At 44.3% G+C, this 23,879-nt stretch overlaps 1 protein-coding gene and 1 non-coding gene across 7 annotated transcripts in view; both read left to right on the forward strand.

The window, feature by feature from the left end:
* The window catches only part of MPHOSPH9 (M-phase phosphoprotein 9), a 36,601-nt gene extending 14,004 nt beyond the window's left edge, over positions 1 to 22,597 (forward strand). For 4 of the 6 annotated variants that reach the window (XM_048515081.1, XM_048515084.1, XM_048515082.1 and 1 more), the window contains 18 exons: positions 2,970 to 3,045; positions 3,913 to 4,016; positions 5,592 to 5,714; positions 7,065 to 7,525; positions 9,583 to 9,798; positions 10,405 to 10,492; positions 11,167 to 11,382; positions 12,724 to 12,771; positions 12,967 to 13,031; positions 14,214 to 14,315; positions 16,171 to 16,308; positions 17,061 to 17,242; positions 17,830 to 18,003; positions 18,379 to 18,499; positions 18,973 to 19,073; positions 20,829 to 21,067; positions 21,540 to 21,608; positions 21,814 to 22,597. In XM_048515081.1, the coding sequence (XP_048371038.1) occupies positions 2,970 to 3,045; positions 3,913 to 4,016; positions 5,592 to 5,714; positions 7,065 to 7,525; positions 9,583 to 9,798; positions 10,405 to 10,492; positions 11,167 to 11,382; positions 12,724 to 12,771; positions 12,967 to 13,031; positions 14,214 to 14,315; positions 16,171 to 16,308; positions 17,061 to 17,242; positions 17,830 to 18,003; positions 18,379 to 18,499; positions 18,973 to 19,073; positions 20,829 to 21,067; positions 21,540 to 21,608; positions 21,814 to 21,915 (2,625 nt within the window). In that variant the 3' untranslated portion in view covers positions 21,916 to 22,597. Of the gene's footprint in view, positions 1 to 2,969; positions 3,046 to 3,912; positions 4,017 to 5,591; positions 5,715 to 7,064; positions 7,526 to 9,582; positions 9,799 to 10,404; positions 10,493 to 11,166; positions 11,383 to 12,723; positions 12,772 to 12,966; positions 13,032 to 14,213; positions 14,316 to 16,170; positions 16,309 to 17,060; positions 17,243 to 17,829; positions 18,004 to 18,378; positions 18,500 to 18,972; positions 19,091 to 20,828; positions 21,068 to 21,539; positions 21,609 to 21,813 lie in introns of those variants that run through there. The other 2 variants (XM_048515083.1, XM_048515085.1) reach the window with 2 other exon arrangements.
* LOC125443183 lies at positions 20,194 to 20,297 on the forward strand. The gene has a single exon (XR_007246085.1). It is a non-coding gene; the product is annotated as a U6 spliceosomal RNA (small nuclear RNA).
* Positions 22,598 to 23,879: the final 1,282 nt, after the last annotated feature.

Consider the following 23,879-nt stretch of genomic DNA (forward strand, 5'->3'; position numbering starts at 1 on the left):
TTTGTCTGTGCACACAAGGAGGTGAAGCCTTGTAGTAGGCATTAAAAAATATTTTGAATTGACCTCACTTGTTTTATGAATCACTTTTGATGCAAGTACTTTGCCTGTAGGTAATCTTATGTTCCCTGAATCCAGTAAAAACCTATTATTTTTACATATAATAAAGTGTACTGGTACAAACTCCTACTGAAAATTATGCGCTTTGTGGATAATTGCAGAGATTTGAGAATCCTAACAGCGTGATCCTCTGCATACTTTCCTGGAAGTAAGTGCTTCTGTGTTCAGTGAGGGCTTGCTGGCAACTAAATCTGTATAATATTGTTCCCTTAATTGCCTCTTGTCGGCATGGGCGAGGGGGGGTTGCATCAAAATTTGCATTGTGTTATTCTTCCATTTTATGGTTGTGTATTGAAAGCATAATCATGCGGTGCCTTCAAGATTACTACAAGACTGTGGTTTTTATTGCCACTTCCCGTTGAACTGGGAATCTGATTTTGTTTTCTAATGTTAGCATGTGTTTTCAGCATGATAATAATTTCAGAGGTCGCTGTGTTGGTTTGTAGTAGAACAGCTGGAATCCAGTCCGATCATACATCAGAGCCCCTGCAAGATTTTGAGGGTATAAGCTTCCATGAGTTCAAGCACCCTCGTCAGATACCATCTTTGTCAAAGACGTTGTACGTTCTGTTGTCATCACTGGTCCCTTAAGGAAACTCAAAGGTCAAGTGTCAGTAAGGCTGTGCCTGTTTGCTAGGTTAATTCACGTACAAGTACTTCTACCTGCTTTTATAAATCTTCATGACTTTTATTCTGCTTTAGCTATTTTTTGGATCTTTGGAAAGGTAGATTGAACCCAGACTTGCTGCACTAACATAAACTAGATAGTGTAAGACCCACCAGTTGCTGTGATAGCATACACAAATAATTATATGCTTGAGGTTTTGTTATGTATATATCCCAGATACGTAGAACAAAGGTATTAGCATTTAATGCTTTACAAACAGGGCACATGCAAGGATTTTGGGAGCGTCTCATTTTCCCTTCACCCACTGTTTCTTCTTTCAGTCCTGGGAAAGCTCTCATAGCCTGATCACTTTTCCTGCTTCATTCTCTCCTTCACAACTATCAATAGATATTTAACCTAATGTCTCTTATTGTCTAGTCCAGGGGTCCCCAAACTTTTTAAACAGGGGGCCAGTTCACTGTCCCTCAGACTGTTGGAGGGCCGGACTAAAAAAAACTATCAACAAATTCCTATGCACAAATGATTGTACAATGTTTGATTTCACCTTTCAGCCTTTCTGTCATGGTCTATTTTTAGAACAGTGACCAAAGTATGTCAAGTACAGGGTGGGCTCCAAATATTGTTGGGGAGGCTGTGGAATATCTTCCCCTGTAAAAAAAAAAGCAGAACTTTCCCAATGAAGCATTCCATCTAACCCAGGATCAGGTATCTTCCTGGGTTCTTTCCTCCCTAGCAGCCAGTGAGTAATTCACCAGCCTGGCTGATGCCAATGGGAGTGAGGCGGAACAGAAAGCCTGAAAGCAACACATGGAGTAGCCGAGAGGGAAAAGGATGGAGCAGAGGCGTTGCCCTACTTGCGGTAAAGGTTTCCAACTCTGGGTCAGAAAAATTCATGGAGAGATTTGGGGGTGCAATCTGAGAAAGGCAAGGGGTTTAGGGGTGGGGAGCCCACCGTCCAAAGTAGTCATTTTTTCTCCTAGGGAATTGATCTCTGTCACCTGGAGGAGGTCCGCTGCAATTCTGGGGACATCTCCAGGCCTCCCCTAAGAAGGTTGGCTACTCTTACATAGAGGTAATATCCCACAAATATGTCTCCTGCCTGTGATCAAGTGTTTAGAAAGCAGCAACTCCAGTCACAGAAAAAAGAGCAGGGTACCTGTGGGCATTTGCCTTTGTTGCATAGGCAGGTTGGGGAGAAAGGAGCCCAGGAGCCCAAGGGAGCCGATCCTGGCAGACCCCAAAGGGAGCAGGTATCTCCAGGACTCTGTTTTCCCTCCAGCAGACCCAACAGTCAAAGCCAACGGAGACCCCGTTCGCCGCATACTACCAGCCTGTTCCACGCAGGGGTGGAGGGTGGGGATACGCCCATGCTTGCTTTCTATGCTGGCCTTGTTGGCAGGGCGCACTGAGGAGAGGTGTGTGGCCCCCATTCACAGGTTTATTGGCAGGGGCCTGAAGGCAGACGGCGACTGCAAAGCACAACAGCTCAGTGGGAAACACTCCCATGGGAGCCCTGCAGAAGCAGATAAAAGCGAGACCCTGCCAGTTCTTTCGGGAAAGCGCCCTTGCCAGAGCTAGGAATCCAGGTGGATTCAGTGCCCTGTTAAGCTCAACGCAGTCGTTGGGTGACCCGGTGTGTTTTAGAAGTCACGACATCTGTTGCCCCAGCCTCGAGATAGAAAGCCTACCCCGACTGGGGCTCAACAGTTACCTGTCCTCTCAAAAGCACGTTTGTTCTCATTCCCCCACCCCGAGCCTCAGGGCTGTCCTGGGCATCCAGGGACAGGAAATCCACACCCGCTTTGCTTCCCTCCCCGCCGACTGAAGAGGAGTCGCCCTCTTCGTTCCCCCGATCCTTCGTGCTGGTGGTGGGGTGGGCGAGCCCCTTGCGCCAGAGGGGCCGATTCCTCCTCTCCCTCGAGCCCCCACTGCACGTGAATGGAGCCATCGCCACCATGCCTGGTGGGCCAGATAAATGCCTTCAGGGGGCCACATTTGGCCCCCGGGCCGTAGTTTGGGGACCCCTGGTCTAGTCAATTACAACAGCCGTTACGTGTCAGGGGTTCAGGATTAACTTTGGTTAATGTCTATTAACAAGCTTAATCAGTATGATTTTTGTGGTTGTTACACATGTATTCTTTCTGCTCACTAGGAGCTATGCAACTTTTATTTAATTGTTGGTCTGTACAACTTTTGTGTTTCCCCCCCTTTTGCGGAATTTTAGGTGAGTGCTGCTCCATCATCTTTTTACCTCAGTCAACCAAATGGAAGTCAGAATTCATTGGTGTCCGATGTTTCAGGTATGGATTATTACTAATACTACTTTTTTCGCTTTCTGTTTTTAGTGTTGAAGTGTTATGCGCAAAAGTAAAAATATATGGCGATTACCATTGTTCACCTTCTTTTGTATCTCATGTGAGATCCAGAGCACTTACGTGCTTTCAAGTCGCTCTGATTTCAGAGGATCTGTAGCATGCTTAAATGAAAGTCCTGCAGATTCAGTGGGACTTCAGGGGTCCGCAGATCTTGAATGCAAAATAGACAGCTGTAGTTTCTAGTAGCCAATAGATTTTGAGTTTCTTGGTTCTGCCCGGTTTCGAACTTCCTGCTCAGCAGGAGTTTTGTATGGGGAAATCAGAGGGTGGGTTGTGTGTACCTCTCTGATGCTGTGTCCAAACACATAGGCCAGAGCGATTTTGAAAGAGGTGCTTTCTATCTTCCCATGTTGCCTCTGACTTTTACAGAATTGCTGAAGTGTACTGGAGTCTTCCTAAACAGGCCATCAGAGTGGCATTTTGAGTCTCTGGTGGAGTGGCAATGGTATTTATGTGTGTAGGATTGATACCCAACTTTCTTTAGATTGCCCTCCATCCTATAGAGAAGATGAATTTAAATGGAGATTGTGTTGATATATTGTTTTGTATCAATATTGTTATTACATTCTTGACTCTGGTTTCCCCAGAGCTCTCTGCATTATTAATATGTTACTTTAAGCACTATTTCATTTCAAACCCTGTTGTTGTCAAAGCGCAGAAGTGTAATATTTCAGATATGAGGGTTTCATAAGCTTCTGAATTTATGCTTGCAATGCGAAAATTGGAAAAACATGTCATCTTCACATATCCTTTTAAGACAGAAAGAACCTTTGAATGTTTTTCTTCTTTCAGGACTGACGTACTGGAAACTAGATGAAAAGGAGATGTACCTCTCTTTGCCTGAGAACTTCAGGAATGAATTTAATATATTTCCAGCAACGGTATCCTCAGAGCAGGTATCTTGTTTTGTTTTGCTGGCTGTTAGGAACTGCTTATTTGCTCTTGGGTTAATTATGCTCTTCACATTAGTTTCAGTGCTTTTATTGCTGATGAGCCATTTCATAAAGAGAGTCTGAGGACCAAGGCTCCCCTCTGAAATATATTGCCCCTCCCGATTTTGCATGTAGGCTTTGGGCATCTAAAAAGGCAAACTGCTAGATTTTGAATTTTCTATTGTTATGTTTTTAATGGTTTTTTTATGTTTTTAATGATTTTTTAAAGATGTTTTTTAAATGATTTTTAAAAAATCTTCCTTTTTCATTGTCTCCTAATATTGTTGGAGTTACCAGCTAATAAAGGCACAATTGTCCAGAAAATTGTTGCTAGCAAGAGGGGCTTTTTGTCATAGAGTGGCACTTATCTAGTATTGTTAAATGCTAGGTACTAAATGCAAATATGTGACAGTCTTTGCTTAGAGAAATAGATGCAGGCTGGGACCAGAGTTAAAGGGACCATGTCCAGTTTGGGCAAAATGGCAGCCTAGAGATCAAACAAAGCTTTGTTTATGATGAAAATTATGGTTTTAAAGGAGTTCATGGAAGTGACGAAGAAGACCAGGGAAGCTGGTTCCAAATGCGAGAACCAGAGGTATAAGAATAAAAACACAGAGCTAAAATAAGTTGTGCTTGCACAGAGAGAATGAGGGGGAGAAATGGGAGACCCCCCCGCAATTCTAGAACTGTTTGATTAAAGTGGCAGGGAGACGCCCAGTGTTGAGATGCAAGAAAAGCACCTCCTTCCGTCTTGACAGACATTTCTGAGAATGTCATGGCTCTTTTTAACTGAGTATCTTTATCTGCAACAGCTCTTGTGCAGCCATTTTATACGCAAATCTTCCATTCACTTTGGCTGTTTCAAATTGTTTTTGTTGACAGGAGAGCTGGATGCTCTCTGGTGAGTTTTTGCTTTATTTGTTTTATTTACTTATTATTTGGATTGGATCGATCACCCACCACCTATGTTTGTCTGAAATCTGAAGCCAGTAATATAAAAACGAGGAAGAAGATTCCTTTAAATAATACTGTGAATATTTTAGGGAAAGGGAAGTTCTGCTTTTTTCTACATATTATGTATTTTATTTTATGTACTTTATTGTAGGTTGCCTTGAGCTCCAGATGGAAGAAAGGCAGCTAATAAATAAATGAACAAGTAAAATTTTAGGCTATTTCAGAGGTGGCCAACCCCCCTACTTCCTCCACCCCACAATAACAGCCTTGTGGAGCTTCCCTACGCAGGGATGTTCCTTCAGTTGCCAGAACAGCTATGCACAAAGTATAGTGTATCCTTGTGTATCCAGAACTGTCACTTTCTGGATACCAGCACTGTCACTTTGTGTATCCAGAACTGTCACTATAGTGTATCCTTGTGTATCCAGAACTGTCAGTTTTGTGGAAACCCTTTTTAATACACAGGTTTTGATTAAAAACATAGCAGTCCTCCTCCCTCCTGTGAATAATGGGAGTTAACTGACTGCTATAATGTCGACCTTCTGTTTTGTGCAATGCTGTTCTAATTGTCAGTGTTGTTTTAAGTCTTCTTCTGCCGATGAAGTGAATCCCTCCTCCTTAAAGGAAATTTATCACAAGAAACAAAGGGAAAGCAAGCAGCTTGCAGACTGGAACCTTTCGCCCTCGCAGTCCACTCACCCTCCCGAGGTAAGGATTGATGCTTGGAAGCTCCTGATGCTTCATTGCCATTTGGGCTGGCAGTCCCATTCCAGATTCCCTTGCCACAAGGCTGAGCAGCGGCTCTTGACAGCAAACTGAACTAGTCATGGTGGTATCTGATTGTCCTCTGGTCTCCCTTTTCCTGATAAGATCCAGAACACCAAACAAAGAATGTTTATTTCGTGTGCCTTGTGAATTCCGTTGTCACCACGGCCATGATCTGCTTTTATGCATCACCGCTGTTTGCTTGGTAAGAAGATAAGTATAAAAGCAGCTCATGGCCGTGGTGTTTCTTTCAAACAGAAGCCCAGCAACTTGCTGGCTTAACTGAATAGTCTAGATATGCCTCTGCTACTGTTACAAGTCACAACTGTGCCCTACCCCCTGATGGTCTCTGTCCTTCGCCCTGGGCGGGGTCCCCGTTGGATCGCCTGTTGCCAACCCACCTTCCCCTGCCCGGATGCTGGAACTTCCGGCCTCACTCCCGTTCTCCGGGGAGTGGACTAAGTGGGACAGCCGTTTTAGCCACAGGTTGCCCCGGCTGCCCACAGCTGACCCAGAGCCTGCAGAACGCTAGGGAGGGAGAGTAGTGACGCCCTCCTTTTAGCTTTTGGGCTGCTGCCTTTTCCTCCCCTCTCAGCTCTCGCCCCCTCTGGCCGTTCGCCACCTCTCCCCTTCTCCAAGACTTTCACCTCTTCTGACTGGCCCTCTCTTCCACCTAGACTTCCCCATTGTCCTCCTTCTCCCTGTCTCTCCACGCCTTTTCGTCCTCCTTCCTCCGCATCCACACGCTCCCTCCTTCTCAACCTCCTCCCCTTCCTTCCCGTGATCCTGTCCTTTTATCCCCTCCCTGGCCTCCTGCAGGGCTAAAAAACCCGCCCCCACACCGCCGCGCTCGCTTCCGCCTCCCATCTTCTGCTCAATAGGGCTCAGCTGGTCCTTCCCGTCCGGCACGGCTGCCTCGCTGCGGCGACGGGATTTTCCGACGCATTGCTCCTCCGTTGAAGTAACGACTCGTCTTCCCCCGCAGCCAGGGTCCCTGCCCGCCAGCCTGACTGGCAAGAGAGCAAGGCGCCACTCCAACTCCCCGTCGTCTTGGCGACGAGACGCCCCTCGTGCTGCGGGGCGCCCCCGTCCCTTGTCGACACGGCGACCGGCCTCCCACTGCAGTGCTGCCAGGGCAGCGCCTGCCAGCCACAGACTGGGGTGCAAGTCCAGGGAGGGGGTGGGGGCTACCCCCGCTCTCCGACAGTCTCTATTTCTAATATTAGATTAAAAATTATTCCGTAAATAGCTGGGTGTAAATTTTGGTCCCTGTCAGCCATGTTTGTTTTGCAGATCCTGACGCTAGACCCAACGCTGCACATGAAGCCAGGCCAGCAGAATCCAGCACTTCCCCCCCACGGCTTTTACGGGACCCCTGAGGAGTCTCCTCTCTCCCCAGACTCCATGGCAGATCCAGCTTTTTCCATTCACTCCAACCCAGATTCATTTTCGCACATGAGTGCTGTCACGTCACCTCAACCCACCAGCTCTCCAAAATATGCTTCTAGTGCAATTGCTTTGCAGGCGGACACCTGGAACAGCCGCCCTTTCCGGAACAAAGTGGAGGACACTGGCGGTTCTTATCCAGCTATGTTTTCTCACCTAAGTCTTCAGATTTCAAACCCCGAGGATGAAGACAATTTAACTCTAACATCATCTTCATCTGCACAGTCCCAGTTTCCCTCTGCTGACAATAGTTTAGCAGATTACAGTGTTTCACTGACATGCGCAGAAGACCCCGTGATGCTGTCCAAGTAAGGCTATCATCAGTAGCTTTTCAAGTAAAGATTATTATAGTAAACAGTGCTAGTCTGAAAAGGTCAGTTCTCTGTCCTTTCTTGAAGACCATTTGCTGAGTAATTTATTATGCTGAGGATATTTATTATGGGCTTGTAAACAGTTGCTTCTGCCTGTAATGGATAAGAATTGCCTCAAAATGACCAGGCGGGAAAGTTTAAAGTGAGTGAATAGGGTTTCCCCCTTTGTTTAGGCCACAAATGGCTGGCCAAAAGTAAGTGTGGACAGATGGACTGGCAGATTTTTTAATGGGCCAGTTAGTGTGGGAAATTATATTTGCAAGGTTGCCTTATCTCCACTTTACATAATGAAAATAATTTAGACTCAGCCTGGGTTCTGAGGCCACGTTAGCAGATAGCAGCCTGAGGTCCAATCTAGACATAACAGGTCTCTAGACCACAGGTGTCAAACTCGCGGCCCTCCAGATGTTATGGACTACAGTTCCCATCATCCCCTGCCAGCATTATGCTGGAAGGGGGTGATGGGAACTGTAGTCCATAACATCTGGAGGGATGCGAGTTTGGTACCTATGCTCTAGACCCTTTGGTTAAACCAAAGACTGCCTCAGTCATATATCGATTGTGAAGAAGTGGGGTGTTTTGTTTTGGGGCTGCAAAATGGTGCTTGTGAATTAACATCCTCAGGCATAAGCCTGGGTTTAAATAAAGGAACCTGCTGCTGTTGCCATCAAAATTAGTCGTAGACTTTTCACTCTGGTAATTGGACGAGTAAAAAGAATGCCTGGCATTGCAAGGGCCAAACTATTCTAAACGTTTGTCGCAAAGTTCAGTGCAATTTTAAAGAAAAACTATCTGTGGGAGGCTGTAATACTGTCTGAGTACAGCAGCAAGAAGTGTTGGACATTTTTTCCTGCTGGACGTTTTTTCGTTTGGAGTTGCTTTCTCTCCACTGCTTTCCCTACTCTGCTTGTAGTATTCCTGGTAGAATGTCAACTTCCCCATGGTTGCTTTTCGCTTGAAGAAAAAAGTTTGAGTTTCGTTTCATGGATGTGCCAGTATAGGCTGATGGGAATTGTAGTCTATGAACATCTGGAGGCCCAGAGGTAGACACTCTGGTGTGTAGTATATTGCTTTTCCAAGCCCTTGAATCAAAGGAATGCTCAACCAATTTGGAATTCCCCTTTAGCTGGCAGAATGCCCTGAATAAAACTGGATACTCCAAAGAGGGAAATGTTTGCCTTTGTTTGAATAAAGAATTTTAGCTGCCTGGGGAAGAAAGTAGACTGTTTTAGGATAGTGCATCTGTTCTTGCTGTGTCTTTCAGTCTTGGGCTGATTCCGCACGGGACAAAAACAGCGGTGTGAAAATGGTGTGAAAACAGTATAAACCCTTTTACACTGTTTTAAATCCTTTCACACCGTTTTCACACTGCTGTTTTTGGCCCATGCGGAATCAGCCTTGGTGTGTAAGCTTTTCGTGGGTATACACGGAAGACCTTAATTAGAGATCTTTCACAGGTCCCTTACATTGTTGATACGTATCTTATTTTTCCTGTGTGGTATATTGCAAAGGAAAGAAACAAATGCATGACTTGTGAGCAAACATTTTCACATGAAAATGCCCAAATTGACAGATTTGGTAAAAAGGAACTGTAGAAATTCCTTTTGCTCTGTATTAACAAAGGGTTATCCATGGTTCCTACTTCAGAGAACTGCAGTGGAGCATCCAAACGCTTCAATATTAACTCTGGGTTTTGACTTACATTTTTTTAACATGAGATCCTCCTCACCACCCTAAATGTTGATACAGAAACTGTTGTTGAAACACTTTTCAGTTTCAACGGCAGTTTGCCCTACAGCGTGAGGGAAGTGCTGTTCAAGGAATCCCATTTACAGCCCAGTTGGGCATGTGGATCTTTTTCATGCAGTTTTCTGATCCTGACGCCTTTATATATTAAATTCCATGGGAACAGTCTCCAGATGTAGTAAGATTCTAATAAGTGTATGTCACTGCTGTGTAAAAGCCAGTGCAAGTCTGGATGTTTCCTTCCTCAGAACTATGGGCATCCAACAGAGTGCAAGGGAGTCTGATGTGCTTTTAATTTCAACAAACAGGATCAGGCAGAATTTGAGGGAAAAACATGCCCGTCACATCGCTGACCTGCGAGCTTATTACGATTCAGAAATCCAAAGCTTAAAGCAGCAGCTGGAGACAAGCCATAAACTTCCTTCTGAAGACCTGAAGAAAATTAATCAAAGTCTTGCTGACAGGTAATACCAGAGGAGTAAGGAACAATAGGCATATTAGTTTCCTGTATCTTTTTTTTTTTAAAGCTGTGGACTCGAAACCACCCTTATTATAGATTGCTTGCTTCAGGTTTTGAAGAAGCCGGATGCATATTGATGGCTACATGAAAATGTAACAGACCCTTGCAGGGAAGACCGTGAAATGCCTGTTAATGTGGGATGGGTTTTCTATTTAAGAATTCTGAGCTCTTTTTTTTTCAAGAGCAGGGTTTTTTTTTACCCACGCACAAACACAAAAAGGACCACGTCTTACATCCGTTCAGCTTTGCCTTATCTCTGGGATCTTAGTAAACTCCACATTTGTTGTGCTGTCCTTAGCATACATTCGTTCTCACCTTCTGGGATAGAAGCAGTGAACCTCTGGAAACAAGTTTGGGTTCTGATTATTTGGCCCAATTATTTTCTCTATTTGTATTAATCCAAGAATTTTTTGTTAAAGCTGGCCTGATAATTTTCCATTACATTTTAGGCCTTTCTCTGGCTGCCTAGTAGGGAAAATCAGATATCTTAAATTATTCCAAAAATCACCTTCAGTATTTTTAATGGTTTTTTTAATGGTTTATTTTTTAGATGTGATCTATTACAGGCAACACTGAACGACACTAATAATCGTATGCGAGCCCTTGAAAATAAGAATAACGCTTTGGAGATGGAAGTGGTAGGTGCATAGCAAGCACTTCAGTATAGAGTATGGTTCTCTAGAGAGAAGGTGCAAGTCTGATCCATCCATCTGTGTTATGTGTTAATGCCGATGTATGGACTTGTGATTTGGCATGAATCTAGAGCAGATATTACTTACAGGGATACTGTGTTTGTTTCTCTGCTTCATTCCTCCACCAAAAGACCAATTGTAGGTGGCAGTGTGGTGTAGTGGTTAAGACCAGATGCCCTCTAATCTGGGGAACTGGGCTTGATTCCCTGCTCTGCCACTTGAGCTGTGGAGGCTTATCTGGGGAACGATATTAGCTTGTGCACTCCAACACATGCCAGCTGAGTGACATTGGGCTAGTCACAGTTCTTCGAAGCTTTCTCAGCCCCACCCACCTCACAGGGTGTCTGTTGTGGGGAGGGGAAGATAAAGGAGATTGTAAGCCCCTTTGAGCCTCCTTACAGGATAGAAAGGGGGGGGTATAAATCCAGACTCTTCTTCTTCTTTGCCCTTGTTTCAATTTTTAAAAAAAATATTCCAAGCAAAAATAAACATGGGCAACTGGATTTTTCTTGAAAGTGCTACATTGCTGATTCTGCTCACTGTAAATTCCCACTGATGCTTTCAAAGTGAGCATCCGTTCATGACGTTCTGGTGTGATCCTTGGCCTCCTTGTGCTTCAGACAGACTGGAGGGAGCGCTTCTCCATTGTCAGCAGCACAACCAAGGCCTTGCAGGAGCAGGTTGAAGAGGTGCACGCCGGCAGCAAAGAGAAAGACAACACCATTAGCCGTCTGAAGAGGAGGCTCAAGGACCTGGAAGAAGCATTTGAAAAAGCCCACAAGCTCTCCGATAACAAAGAGGCCAGGCTCAAGGCGGAAAACAAACTGTTTCAAAATGTAAGTCAGAAAGTGCAAGATTGTGCCGGACGCTGCTTGATATTCTGATTGAGTTCAGCAGAATGCTCTCTTTGCACTGCAGAGCAGAGTGCCCCTGCTCCATGTCTCTGCTGTGCAGAGATGATCTTCCCAGAGCATGGCAATAGGGCCCTTTTATGCCCATTGGCCATCTCGCTAGTTCTTGAGTGTAGATTTCACTGCGCTCACATTTCAGTTTTCTGGGCTAAAACAGAAGCACCTTTGTAGGAGGCAATCTTTGAAGAAAGAAAAGTATTGACTCCTGGAGGCATTATGGGAAGAGGATTGTTCTATTCTGTTGAACTGCAGATTGTGAAGTGTTGATTTTCAGCCAGAGGAGAGAAGTCTCTGGTGTTTCTCCGGCTTCTCCTGTTTCCTTTTTATCCCCATCAGTTCAATAGATATGCTGTCTTGGCTTGCCTTCAGGATTTCAGCTGAGGTGATGTTTTCCTGAGCTTCTTTTTCGTTGAGGTGTTTTTGTTTGGGGAAATCTCCATCAGTCGTAGAATTATTAAAACAGTTTATTCCCATCCACTGAAGCAGACAAAAAAAACCATTGAAAATATGGAACCACAATTTGCCTGGGAAAATAAAGTATTTTAACAATGCGTAAAAGAGTTGGTGTCTATCAACAATTTTTGAGCAGGAGGTGACATCACGCTTCCTCTGCAGCTGTTCAAAATGGCGGACGTTGTAGAATTTGATCTAATGAGAAAAGGGATTCAGTAATTTTGATATGTCCCATCCATAATGCAAAATTTCAGTCTGAGTGCCTGCCATGGATTATGGGAGGGCTAGGGTTTTGCCCAAGCGTGTTGTCCTTTCCACTTACAAGGTGTACCTTTCCCCCCTGTTTTGCATCTTTCTAATGCAATTGTAGTCCCAGTTGTTTTTGGAGTGTGGGAGGGAAATCATCGTCACCATCAAATCCATCATGCTAAGCAGCATATCGGGCAACAGGTGGTCTCCAGCATTTCTGGTCTTGGGTGAGTGTTTCGGCCCAATGAACCAGCAATGGCGAAGTTTGTGGAGGAATGGTTTAGTTTTTTTCAACCTTACATCCAGTACTATTGATACTTAGGGGGATGCTCTTTTGCATGCATTAGTGAATGGCTTGTATCTGCAACAGGCAATAGGGTAGAATTGTAGACAGCCTCTTGCAGAATTTCTCTGGGGACTTGGAAACTGAAATGCTGACACATACATATACACAGAGCCCAGTCAGTACATGCTAAAAAATTCATTGTAAATGAGTCTTTATGTTATTAATGTTAAAAAAATAACTACAGGATTGACAACAACATGATTTTTTCTGCTTTGTAGCTTTTAGGAGAATACGAGTCTCTTGGGAAAGAACATGAAATGGTTAAGGTAAGGGGAACCACATGAGTGCGCACACACACACAGGGTACTAATATGTAGTGCTTAGAGGCATTAGAATGGGGTAGACCCTAAACAAAGAATGCTTTGGAGGGACAGAGTCCCAAACTTCTAAGGCTGGCAGATTTATAGTGTATAATTAACAGAAACCGTGAACCTTACGTCTTTTTTTTTCTGTTGTTACAGGACACGTTAAATATAACTGAGAATAAACTGATTGATGCACATGCTCAGATCTCTGATTTGAAAAGGTAAATGTGCCATTTAACTCTTAATAGGAAAAATATTGGCATTTGAGAATGCACTGAGATTTCAGAGAGCACAAACTGCTACTTTCTCCAGCCTTGTGTAAAGACATTCATGAAGATTACTGACTTCCATCGCCTGAAGCAGGTGGTGACTGGTGACTTGCGTTGGTGGAGAGGCAAACGGCTCTGTACAATTTCATGTTATTCGATTGGTAGAAACCTGAATCCAGAATGGACAGTTGCTCTGTATAACCTGATCTGATTTATGAACATTCCTCCAAGGTGCTTGGGTTTCCTGGCTCTGTTGAAGAAGAAGAAAGGGTATTGCAGGACAATGCAGCAAGAGCTGCATTAGCGGCAACCAGGCACTGTCAGACTATCTGAACCGAAGACTGAAAATGTATTGTTGAAGGCTTTCATGGCTGGAATCATTGGGGTGTTGTGTGGTTTTCATCCTCTGAAGATGCCAGCCTCAGATGCAGGCGAAGTGTCGGGAGAAAATGCTACTGGAACACGGCCATACAGCCTGGAAACCACACAACACCCCAATTAAGACTGAAAGCTGATAAGCAAATGTGTCAGGTCAACCTTCTGCCCTCCAAGAAAGATTTTTTTCCCTTGGTTTAGTTTCTGAACAATGCTACCAGGATTTCCGGGCAGTAGATACACTTACATCCCAGCAGACCAACATTGGTAATATGAGAGCAAGGGAAATTGTGAATGAAACTTGCTTCATTCTATACTACCCTCCCTGTAGGAATCCCAGAGAAAGATTCCTCCCAAGCTTGCTTATGAGTATGGTTGGGCTGTTGGATTGAAAAGTGTTGTCATCTTTGTGATTCGGGATAAAAATGACACCTACAAGACTACTCCTTGTGGAGCTAGGAAAATCAGAAGCTGTAACTGTTTATCACTCAAACATGCCATAACAAGCTTAATGTGATATTTTTTTTTAGAGGCTCCGTAACTGTTGTGATTGGTAAATATAATGCTAATTCCAAATTAGCTAATTTGGGACATGAGCACGAATTTGGAACACTTTGCGCATATTTTTTTAAAAAAAATGTTCTTCCGCAGCGACCTTTGGTTTTAAACAAACAAACAGGACTGAGATACCCTGTCGGAGTCGTTAGATCGAACCTATTTTGAACAGTTCTTATAAAATCGCGTCTCTGCTTTTTTTAGAACAGTCTCAAAACTGGAAGCTCAGATCAAGCAGGTGGAACATGAGAACCTGCAAAAATTTCGACACCTTGTAGACAGTCATTTGAAGACAGCTTCTGCCAGGTAAGTGAATGCACGACTCCTGGAAGCTAGTGTGACTTTGAAAGGTGACTGCTGACCAGCATTCCTGTGTGCAGAAGCGGGACTGCAGGCAGTCCCTCCATGCTTATCGAGGAAGAGTCATATTTCCCTTTGGCTGTCATTATGTAAGGTATAGCCTGCTTTGGATGGCGTGTGTGAATTACTTTGCATGTCTACCTTGTACTGTGACTTGGTGGCAGGACATCTCAACAGACATGACAATATTTACCACTTCAGCTTGAATATACAGAGAGAAAGTGCATTCAGTAACAGGCAGATGCCTTCAGGAAAATGCAGGAAGGCCTTTAACAGCACTTGGCTTTTAGATCTCCTCCTGCAGTCCGAAGAAATTAGCCCCTAGTGCAGCGGTGGCGAACCTCTGGCACCCGTGCCACTCAGAACCCTTTCTGTGGGCACATGTGCACAGAGTTCATCAATGTAGGGGGCAGAAAATCACCCCCCCACACACACACACACACACACACATCTAGGCTGGCCTGGGCATGACCTGGGAGTAAGCTCTGTTGCTGGCAATGGGGCTTGCTGCTGAGTAAGCCCTCCTAGGATCGTGATTCACCCATTCGAAGCGTTGCACAGTTGCTTCATCAAGCTTACTCCTGAGTAATGCGCGCCTCAGAGCCAAGCGTTTTTCCTAAACTAAAACCTCAGTATTCAGGTTAAATTGCCATGTTGGCACTTTGCGTTAAATAAGTGGGGTTTGGGTTGCAATTTGGGCACTTGGTCTCGAAAAGGTTTGCCATCACTGCCCTAGTGCCTTCCAAGAAGGTCATGTGCAGAGGGCAACTTTGAATGACAGCAAGGTGACATCCAAAGCTTCTGGTAGAAAGCAGGGATCCAAAGCATTATGGGGCACCCACGTTCCTGGGGCAGGTGGGGGGGGGGGCGGGTTATGTTCAGAAGCAAGTCAGAATACCACACCTGAGCTGGAACCTGCTTTGCTTTCAAAAGGTCCCAGGTTCAATCCCTGGCATCTCTTAATTTAAAAAGACCAGGCAGTAGGTGATGTGAAAGATCAGCTGCCAGTCTGAGCAGGCAAGACTGACTTTGATTGACCCAGGGTTTGATTCTGTATGAGGCAGCTTCCTGTGTGTTCAATCCATGGAAGAGGCTTTTTGGTCTTTAAAATCCAGGGTTCTCTCTTGGAAGTGCACAGCTCTGTTTACTACTCTTTGACAGCATTCGTGTCTAAAACTCTTGTTGTCAAATTTGGCAAAGTCTCACCTGCTGTCTGAATCTTTAGAATGACAAATACACAGGAAAGCAAAAGAGGCAAAGGAGCCCTACTGAAAAAAATAAGATGTTTTGAAATGTTGGTCACTATGGGGAAACTCTTAGCAGGTATTGCTGATATACCACAGTGTTGTCAAATTTATAATGGGTAGCAAAACTAAACTGAGAATGACAAGAAAATCAGAATTGGCCTCCAAAGTCAGAGGCAAATCCATTTTACTTAAAGTTGAAGTCAAGTGTCTCCTTCAAACTGAGCTTCCCTTTATGTTTCCTTTTATGTTAGCCTTCATGGTCTTCTTCCCAAAATAGCTCTATGGTGGTGTTGGTGCTTTGGGATTTATGCTGGCTGTTACTAATTTCATCAGGAATGTAATACTAGCCTATACCTTCCAGAAACAAAGGCTCATTCCGCACATGCAGAATAATGCACTTTCAAACTGCTTTCAGTGCTCTTTGAAGCTGCACGGAATGGCAAAATCCACTTGCAAACAGTTGTGAAAGTCGTTTGAAAATGCATTATTTTGCATGTGTGGAAGGGGTCAAAGTGTGAGTTTTTAACTAACACCACATTTTTTTGTCCCAGCAGCAAACGCACAAACTCTGATGTCAGCAGAAGGAAATGGCTGATACCTGGCGCAGAATATTCCATTTTCACGGGCCAGCCTTTAATAGGTGACGAGAGTCCCAAAGATAACAGGCTAGAAGATGCATATACTGCTTACAGGTAAAGGGGGGGGGGTTGAATCCATACCTTCCCAAAGGGGAAGGATTGTTCCTCCAATTCTGGTGTTGTGAGGACCAAGAACCTTTTGCTGGTTCTTCTCCTATTGCTGGTCCACCTTGTATCGAGGTCATAGAATAGCCCCGGTTGCTATGAACTTTTTTCATGGGCCAAGCTAGAACCTGGAAGAAGATTCCCCTAGCCCTCAGTTGCTTACATTTCAGTATATTTTAAATACATTTCTCCATGACTGTGCTCTCTTGGAGCAGCAGTGGCGTAGGAGGTTAAGAGCTCGTGTATCTAATCTGGAGGAACCGGGTTTGATTCCCAGCTCTGCCGCCTGAGCTGTGGAGGCTTATCTGGGGAATTCAGATTAGCCTGTGCACTCCCACACATGCCAGCTGGGTGACCTTGGGCTAGTCACAGCTTCTCGGAGCTCTCTCAGCCCCACCCACCTCACAGGATCTTTGTTGTGAGGGGGGAAGGGCAAGGAGATTGTCAGCCCCTTTGAGTCTCCTGCAGGAGAGAAAGGGGGGATATAAATCCAAACTCTTCTTCTTCTTCTCTTCTTGTGTAACCTTAAAGACTTACCAATCTGTTTTGGCTGCAATGCTCTTTATTTTGGCTGTCATGAATTAATGCAGTTATTCTTTTTGGAATTTCTCCTTGAGTTCAACTCTTTGGGCTTTTTTTTGAAAGGTGAATATGGCAGTGTTGAATGTGTATGATTCCCTCACATGTTTTGTTTGTTTAAGGCACAATTCTCCTCCAGAAAAGGACTTCTCTTCTGATCCCTCACTTACCTATGAAACAGAAAAAGAAGAAAGGGAAATGCCAGAAGCACCCATATTAAAAGCTGTTAAAGAACTTGAAGAAAGGAAGGCATCGAAAAATTGGGGCACTCAGGCAGAAAAGGAGGGGGCGGCTCCCACCGGCAGTAAGTTGCCCTGGATCTTTTCAGGCTTTCTGAGCTGAGCTATTCTTCCTATCCAAGTTCTGCTTTTTGAGTACTGTTTGTAAATACCTGCTGACCGTTCCCAGACTTGCATCCGTTCTTTGTTTTTTCTCAAGGTTTTAAAAAATTTAGACCTTGTTTTATTTCTTTCACCATGAAGGTAAGAAATGTGGGGGACTTTGAAATAGGGTGGTGAAGCAGCCCTACTTGGTTTCTGCTGAAAGGAAATGGGCAGACCAAATTAACAAGGTGTACAGATGAAGGGGTGCGATGCCTCACATTTACTGGGGCTCTGGAAAGGCCCTGATGAAGAGAAGGCAGCCCAACCACCAGGAAGCAAGCAGCAGCTGTCTAAACCTGTTGAACACAAACTTCGGGATTCAAAATCCCTTAGGAATGAGAGCCCGGTCATCTTTTTATCAACAATTCTTGGCCATTCATGACCACTTGCACATTTGAGACAATCTGCATGTTTAAGGAGCAAGCAGTGACCTTGGGCAGGGACATTATCTGGTAGCTGGCTGGGGCGTTCTTCTACATCCATGTTCTTGTGCTACTCCTTGTTGCAGAATCAACCAGCCGACGCCTGACCGTTGGATTTGATGAAGCCTCACTCACTGCCAGTCGGTCCCCGGAGAAAGGCAAAGACCAACACAGGCACAAAAGATACAGCTCACCTTGTAGCCAAAGGTCCTCATCTCTCCCCCCTTCCAGTAGGAAGTCAAATGCTCCAAACACTCCAAGTAAGGGTTGCAGGAGATCTTGTTTACCAGCAGGCTATTTATTTGTGATGGTGGTTCTGCTGCATTTATGGACTCTCCTGTAGGACAGTTGTCCAACCAGCAAGTTCTATGACAGTTTTTGTTTAGGGTGGGGAGACGAAGAGGCCCTCATTCCCAAAGAGGACTGCCAAATTGTGTATGTCCACAGCTGCCACTCCCTCTGCATACTGTCTGCAAGTCGCGGAGGGAGGGGCACTCATACCTCTCAGGGAGCTGCATTTGGCCTTCCTCTTACTGGCCTCTAGTCAGTGTCCTTGTGACAAAATGCATTTAACCCAAATAGGCTACAGTGCATATGGTAGAATCCGAGTTGTAACAAGTGATTTCTCTCACCAGCCAGGAGAGAGATAATGCTGGCTCCAGTTGCTGTGACATACAGCCCAAAACGGTCTCCAAAAGAGAACCTGTCTCCAGGATTTAGTCACTTGCTCAGCAAAACTGAGAACACCGTGACAAGGTAACAGGTCCTGCCGATGCATGCTTGGGTTGGGGGCCCTTGCCTGTGCATTCCAGATTTGCATAGAGTCACATAAAAGCAAACTGTGCTCCAGGGAATCGTGGGAGCTGCAGTCAAAGACCATTCATCCACTTTGAGGTAGTTTGTGAGGGGCACATCTGTGTAGTCTCTGTCCCCTGCTCAGGATCGATGCAGTCTACGCAGTGCTCAGAGATGTGCCTTCAGTGGGTTAGTGCCAATCAGTCGTTCCTAGCTGAGCATGAATATTTTATAAGCACACGTTAGATCTGTGAAGTTTAAATAAGTATTGTGTACATTATTAAATCCAATGGGGAAATTATAGTGGACACCTCCCATCTGTCAATTTCCTGTGCTGGCAAAGAGTGTATCTGGTCAGCGTTCAAAGATGGGAGGAGGAAAAGCTATTGACAAGAACTCCTCTTCCCCCCTCCGCTCCCCGCCCCAAACTCTAGGTTTGATGTCCTCCTGGATGAGCTGGAAAATGCTCCACCTGCATCGCAATACAGCAGCCCGCGGAAGAGGCTTCAGTTTCTTTCCGTCGGTGACACAGAAGGTAAATTTTCATCGTAGGTGGGTTCCGGTTTTTGTTTTGTAAAATACATGAATAAGTAAACAGTTGTCAATTGGCCATGTCAGAACATTTTGCATTGACAAGACTTGAGGGCGTGTGTGTGCCTGTCTTCACAATGTGCACATTCCATGGAGTTCCCAAGAGTAATCCTGTGCTTATGTGTTCTTTCTGAAACCCCTCCTCCCCACCTCTAAATGCTTTGCACAGTAATCAGTAGTTACTGTCTTGAAGTGCTGAAATTGTTAGGCACTTGCTGTTTGTATGAGTGGAATCAAATGTGCTGCAGAGTAGCAGAAGATGGGTTTATAACTGCATTTGTTATAAGCCAGCATGAGATCCTGCTGTGTGGGAGACAGTAGACTCTGTTATGCAATATGGCAATAGCCAGATTTGAGGCTATAAACTCCTCCAGGCCAGAGTTTTTCTGCTTTGTAAAATGAAACACATTTTGATGACAATATATAAACAGCAGGGATCTCCCCCTGGATTCAAGTCCTGCTTAGCGATGACATTTACCTGGTGATGTCTGACCAATTGTGACCACTTTACATGCCCTAACTGCTCACAGTTGCTCTTGAGGCAAAATGGGGCAGCCCCTGTGTATGCAGACCTCTGCTCTTTGGAGAAAGGGTATACATGTGCGTGGTACATGTAATGCATCCCAAGCTTCATGCTCAGAATGGATGTGTGAATGTGATTCTTTTGTTGGTGAAAAACCAACTTTAATTCTCTAAGCATCAAAACAGAGATCAGCAGATAAGTGAGTGTTTAAACATCATGCCAATTCGTCTTTCCAGATATCCATTACTCTAAATTGTCATTATTTTGTTATAAGACTGGAAGAAGCTTTTGGCTCTCTTTCAGGAGCCTTCCTCCCTTTCCCTCACTTGTTGTGACCTAACTAATGCTTCCTACCAAACCAAACCACATACCCTGAACTCCTGATTAGCAAACTATGGTTTGTCCCCTGTTTACAATCCTGATTCTGCTAACTTTTATTTAGTGAGTGAGCGAGCTTATAGACCACCCTCCCCCAAGCAAATCATAGCCAGTTGGAAACCAGGCTGTAGTTAATTAGCATGGCCTTCCAGTTTTAGTGTGTGTGCTGCCAAAGCATATATAACTAAGATTGGAAGGATACAGAGAAGTTGACCATGGTCCCAATTCAAGGATGACACACAGATCTGTGAAGTATTATCTAGCATGTGGCATAAGTGTGGAGGAGGGATCTTACCCGGCTTGTTCAGGCAACTGAACCAAGCCAATGAATGAACTTTGCTACAGGGCTTATACCAGGAAATATTTGAAATTCTGGGAGTCGCTCTAAGGATCAGTTTGCAGAATGCTCCAGAGATTATGACATTTGAATTTGTAGAAGTCTACATTGAAACCTTCTGCTAGAATAAACAAGGATTTTCACCTGTGTGTTTTTTTCATATCCCACACTTTTTCTGTTCTAGATCACGGTGGCTAACCCCATTATTCTATCTGTTGCAGGAGAAAAGAGAAAAAGTCCAGTAGCAACTTAAACACTAACAAAATTTCTGGCAGGGTATGATCTTTCGTGAGTCACAGCTCACTTCTTCAGATATCAGCCAGAAATGCTCAGGTATTTGAAGAAGTGAGCTATGATTCACGAAAGCTCTGACTCTCCTACTGGACTTGCTATTTTCTGTACAGTTTGCTGGTCGATAGAGAGCTTAAGGCCCTGTGTTTTCTTGTTCTGTTGCTGTCTAGGAACTCAGCATCACAGCCCAGGCAAAGATGGCCATGCGATGTATTCCCCTTATGCTGATTCTTTGCACGCCGGAGCTGAGAGAGGCGCATGGGGAGAAGACAGCACTGCGCATGCGAGTGAGGCACTCCTGCCTTCAACAGCACCAGCTTATGGGGCAGATTTCAAATATGTTTCAAGGATCAAGACGCTGGCAGAAACGGAAAAACTCTTTGACGAGCTCACACACGAAAAGCAACAGGTAGAACCCAAGGACTTTGGCAGCATTTTCTTTTCTGTGTTTTGTCATTAAAGCTACCTTGTGTTGGCAGATTGTCCCAGTGTCTGTGTGAAGCCAGGCTAGGTTGTCCTGTTTTCTGGATTGCCAGCAGCTCTGTCTTTGTGAGTTGGTCATGCATCCCATTGAGCACAATGGTGATGTCCACAGGCAGGTTAAGTTTTCTCCAGAGACACAGGCAGCAAGCACGTTAAACTAGCAAGGAGGGCAGGTTCATGCATTTGATGCATGTCACTTGAATTTGCTATCCTCAAATCTCTCTCCTATTTTCTTTCCCCTGCCTGATTGTGGAATCTCCTTCTTAATCATTTAATGGGAAATAAGCTTCCGATAGATAACAAAAGGGGATCTCTTGATATGCTTCCTGTTTTTCTTACAGGCACGATCACATTTAGTTTTATTCTGATTCTTGAATGTTTCCTACTTGTGTTACTAGATTGAGGCCCAGTTAAGCCGGATACCTGGTACAGGAGGGAGAACGACTCTGCAAGCAAGGTTAAATCAGGTAGAAATTCTCATTTTGTTACACCTTTGAGGGTTGTGTGTACCTCTTTTGAGTTGTGCCACTGAACCCAAAGTGATATATGGAAAGAACTTGCCCCCAATAAAACTGGTGAAAGATTTTGTGTCACACAGGCATTCCATTTTAAAAGGATCAAGTCTTCCCTTTCCCAGCTCCCAAACCAAACATTGTGTTTTCTTCTCCTCAGGAAGCCTTGGAAGATCGCCTGGAAAGAATCACTAGAGAACTGGGATCCATCCGCATGATCTTAAAGAGATTCCATGTTTTGCGTACCTCTGCAAATACCTGAGATGTCTCTATTTAAATTCCACATGTTCTTTCGTTTGCACTAAAGTCTAGTAATTATGCACTCTGGAAATGCAACCCGTTTTGTATTTTTGTAAAAAACAACAACCCAACCCTCCAACCGTTATGCAATCATGTTCCCCTTTACACACAGCAATATTTTGTATTGAACCACATATATTTTAAAACCTATTTTTCTTACACCTGAAGGAATCAAACTGTCAATCCTGTATTTTGCTACTTTTGAAGACGTGTTAATAGGTTTTTTCCCCCTGAAAATGAGGGACATGAATTCTTTGTAAGAACTGAAAAACAGAGGCAGCTTGTTTTCAAAGGATCATCATGTCGAAATTGTTTTTGGCAGTGCCCTCTGCTCATCATTTTTATAGAGCAACAACCTGTATTGTAAAGTAAGGTACGATGAAGTATTGTGTTTTTTATTTCCACTGAATGTGACACACAGCTTCTTGTTGTGACGTGAGCTCCAGTGTGAGATTCATATTTTGTATCTCGTTTCACACACTTGTTTCCGTTTCAGTATTTTCTAGAGGAAAGCTATTTTAAATATTGTATTCACAAAATGAAGCAAATGACATTATTCCCTCTTCTTTTTTAAAAAAGTGTTTTTATTTTGCATGTTTGCTGCAGGAGCATTTCATTAAAACATCATTGACAAAAGTGAAAAAGGCCGTGTTGTTTTTCAGTCCGGCAGGACACTTGTGGCGTTCCAGCCTTATGGTATAATTTGCAAAATGGAACAACGTTTTGCATGTAGTTTTTCCGTGAAAAGCAGCCATGGGTAGCCATGTTAATTCAATGCAGCCAAAACACCAACAGATTTTGTGGCACCGTAAAAATAAGAACATAAGAACATAAGAACAAGCCAGCTGGATCAGACCAGAGTCCATCTAGTCCAGCTCTCTGCTACTCGCAGTGGCCCACCAGGTGCCTTTGGGAGTTCACATGTAGGATGTGAAAGCAATGGCCTTCTGTGGCTGTTGCTCCCGAGCACCTGGACTGTTAAGGCATTTGCAATCTCAGATCAAAGAGGATCAAGATTGGTAGCCATAAATCGACTTCTCCTCCATAAATCTGTCCAAGCCCCTTTTAAAGCTATCCAGGTTAGTGGCCATCACCACCTCCTGTGGCAGCATATTCCAAACACCAATCACACGTTGCGTGAAGAAGTGTTTCCTTTTATTAGTTCTAATTCTTCCCCCCAGCATTTTCAATGAATGCCCCCTGGTTCTAGTATTGTGAGAAGAGAGAAAAATTTCTCTCTGTCAACATTTTCTACCCCATGCATAATTTTATAGACTTCAATCATATCCCCCCTCAGACGTCTCCTCTCCAAACTAAAGAGTCCCAAACGCTGCAGCCTTTCCTCATAAGGAAGGTGCTGCAGTCCCTCAATCATCCTCGTCGCCCTTCTCTGCACTTTTTCTATCTCTTCAATATCCTTTTTGAGATGTGGCGACCAGAACTGAACACAGTACTCCAAGTGCGGTCGCACCTCAGCGTTATATAAGGGCATGACAATCTTTGCAGTTTTATTCTCAATTCCTTTCCTAATTATCCCCAGCATAGAGTTTGCCTTTTTCACAGCTGCCATACATTGAGTTGACATTCCCATGGAATTCTATCAACTAAGGCGCCCAAATCCCTTTCCTGGTCTGTGACTGATAGTATGTGAAGTTTGGATTTTTTGCCCCTATATTGCATCGCATTTTGCTACATTGAACTGCATTTGCCATTTCTTAGCCCACTCACCTAATTTATCAAGGTCCGCTTGGAGCTCCTCACAATCCTTTGTGGTTCTCACCACCCTACATAATTTGGTATCATCTCCAAACTTGGCCACCACGCTACCCACCCCTACTGCCAGGGCAGTTATGAATGGGTTAAAGAGCACTGGTCCCAATACGGATCCTTGGGGGACACCACTCCCTACATCTCTCCATTGCGAGA

The sequence above is a fragment of the Sphaerodactylus townsendi genome, linkage group LG13 (genome assembly GCF_021028975.2).
Source record: "Sphaerodactylus townsendi isolate TG3544 linkage group LG13, MPM_Stown_v2.3, whole genome shotgun sequence".
In the NCBI taxonomy this organism is placed as follows: Eukaryota; Metazoa; Chordata; class Lepidosauria; order Squamata; family Sphaerodactylidae; genus Sphaerodactylus; species Sphaerodactylus townsendi.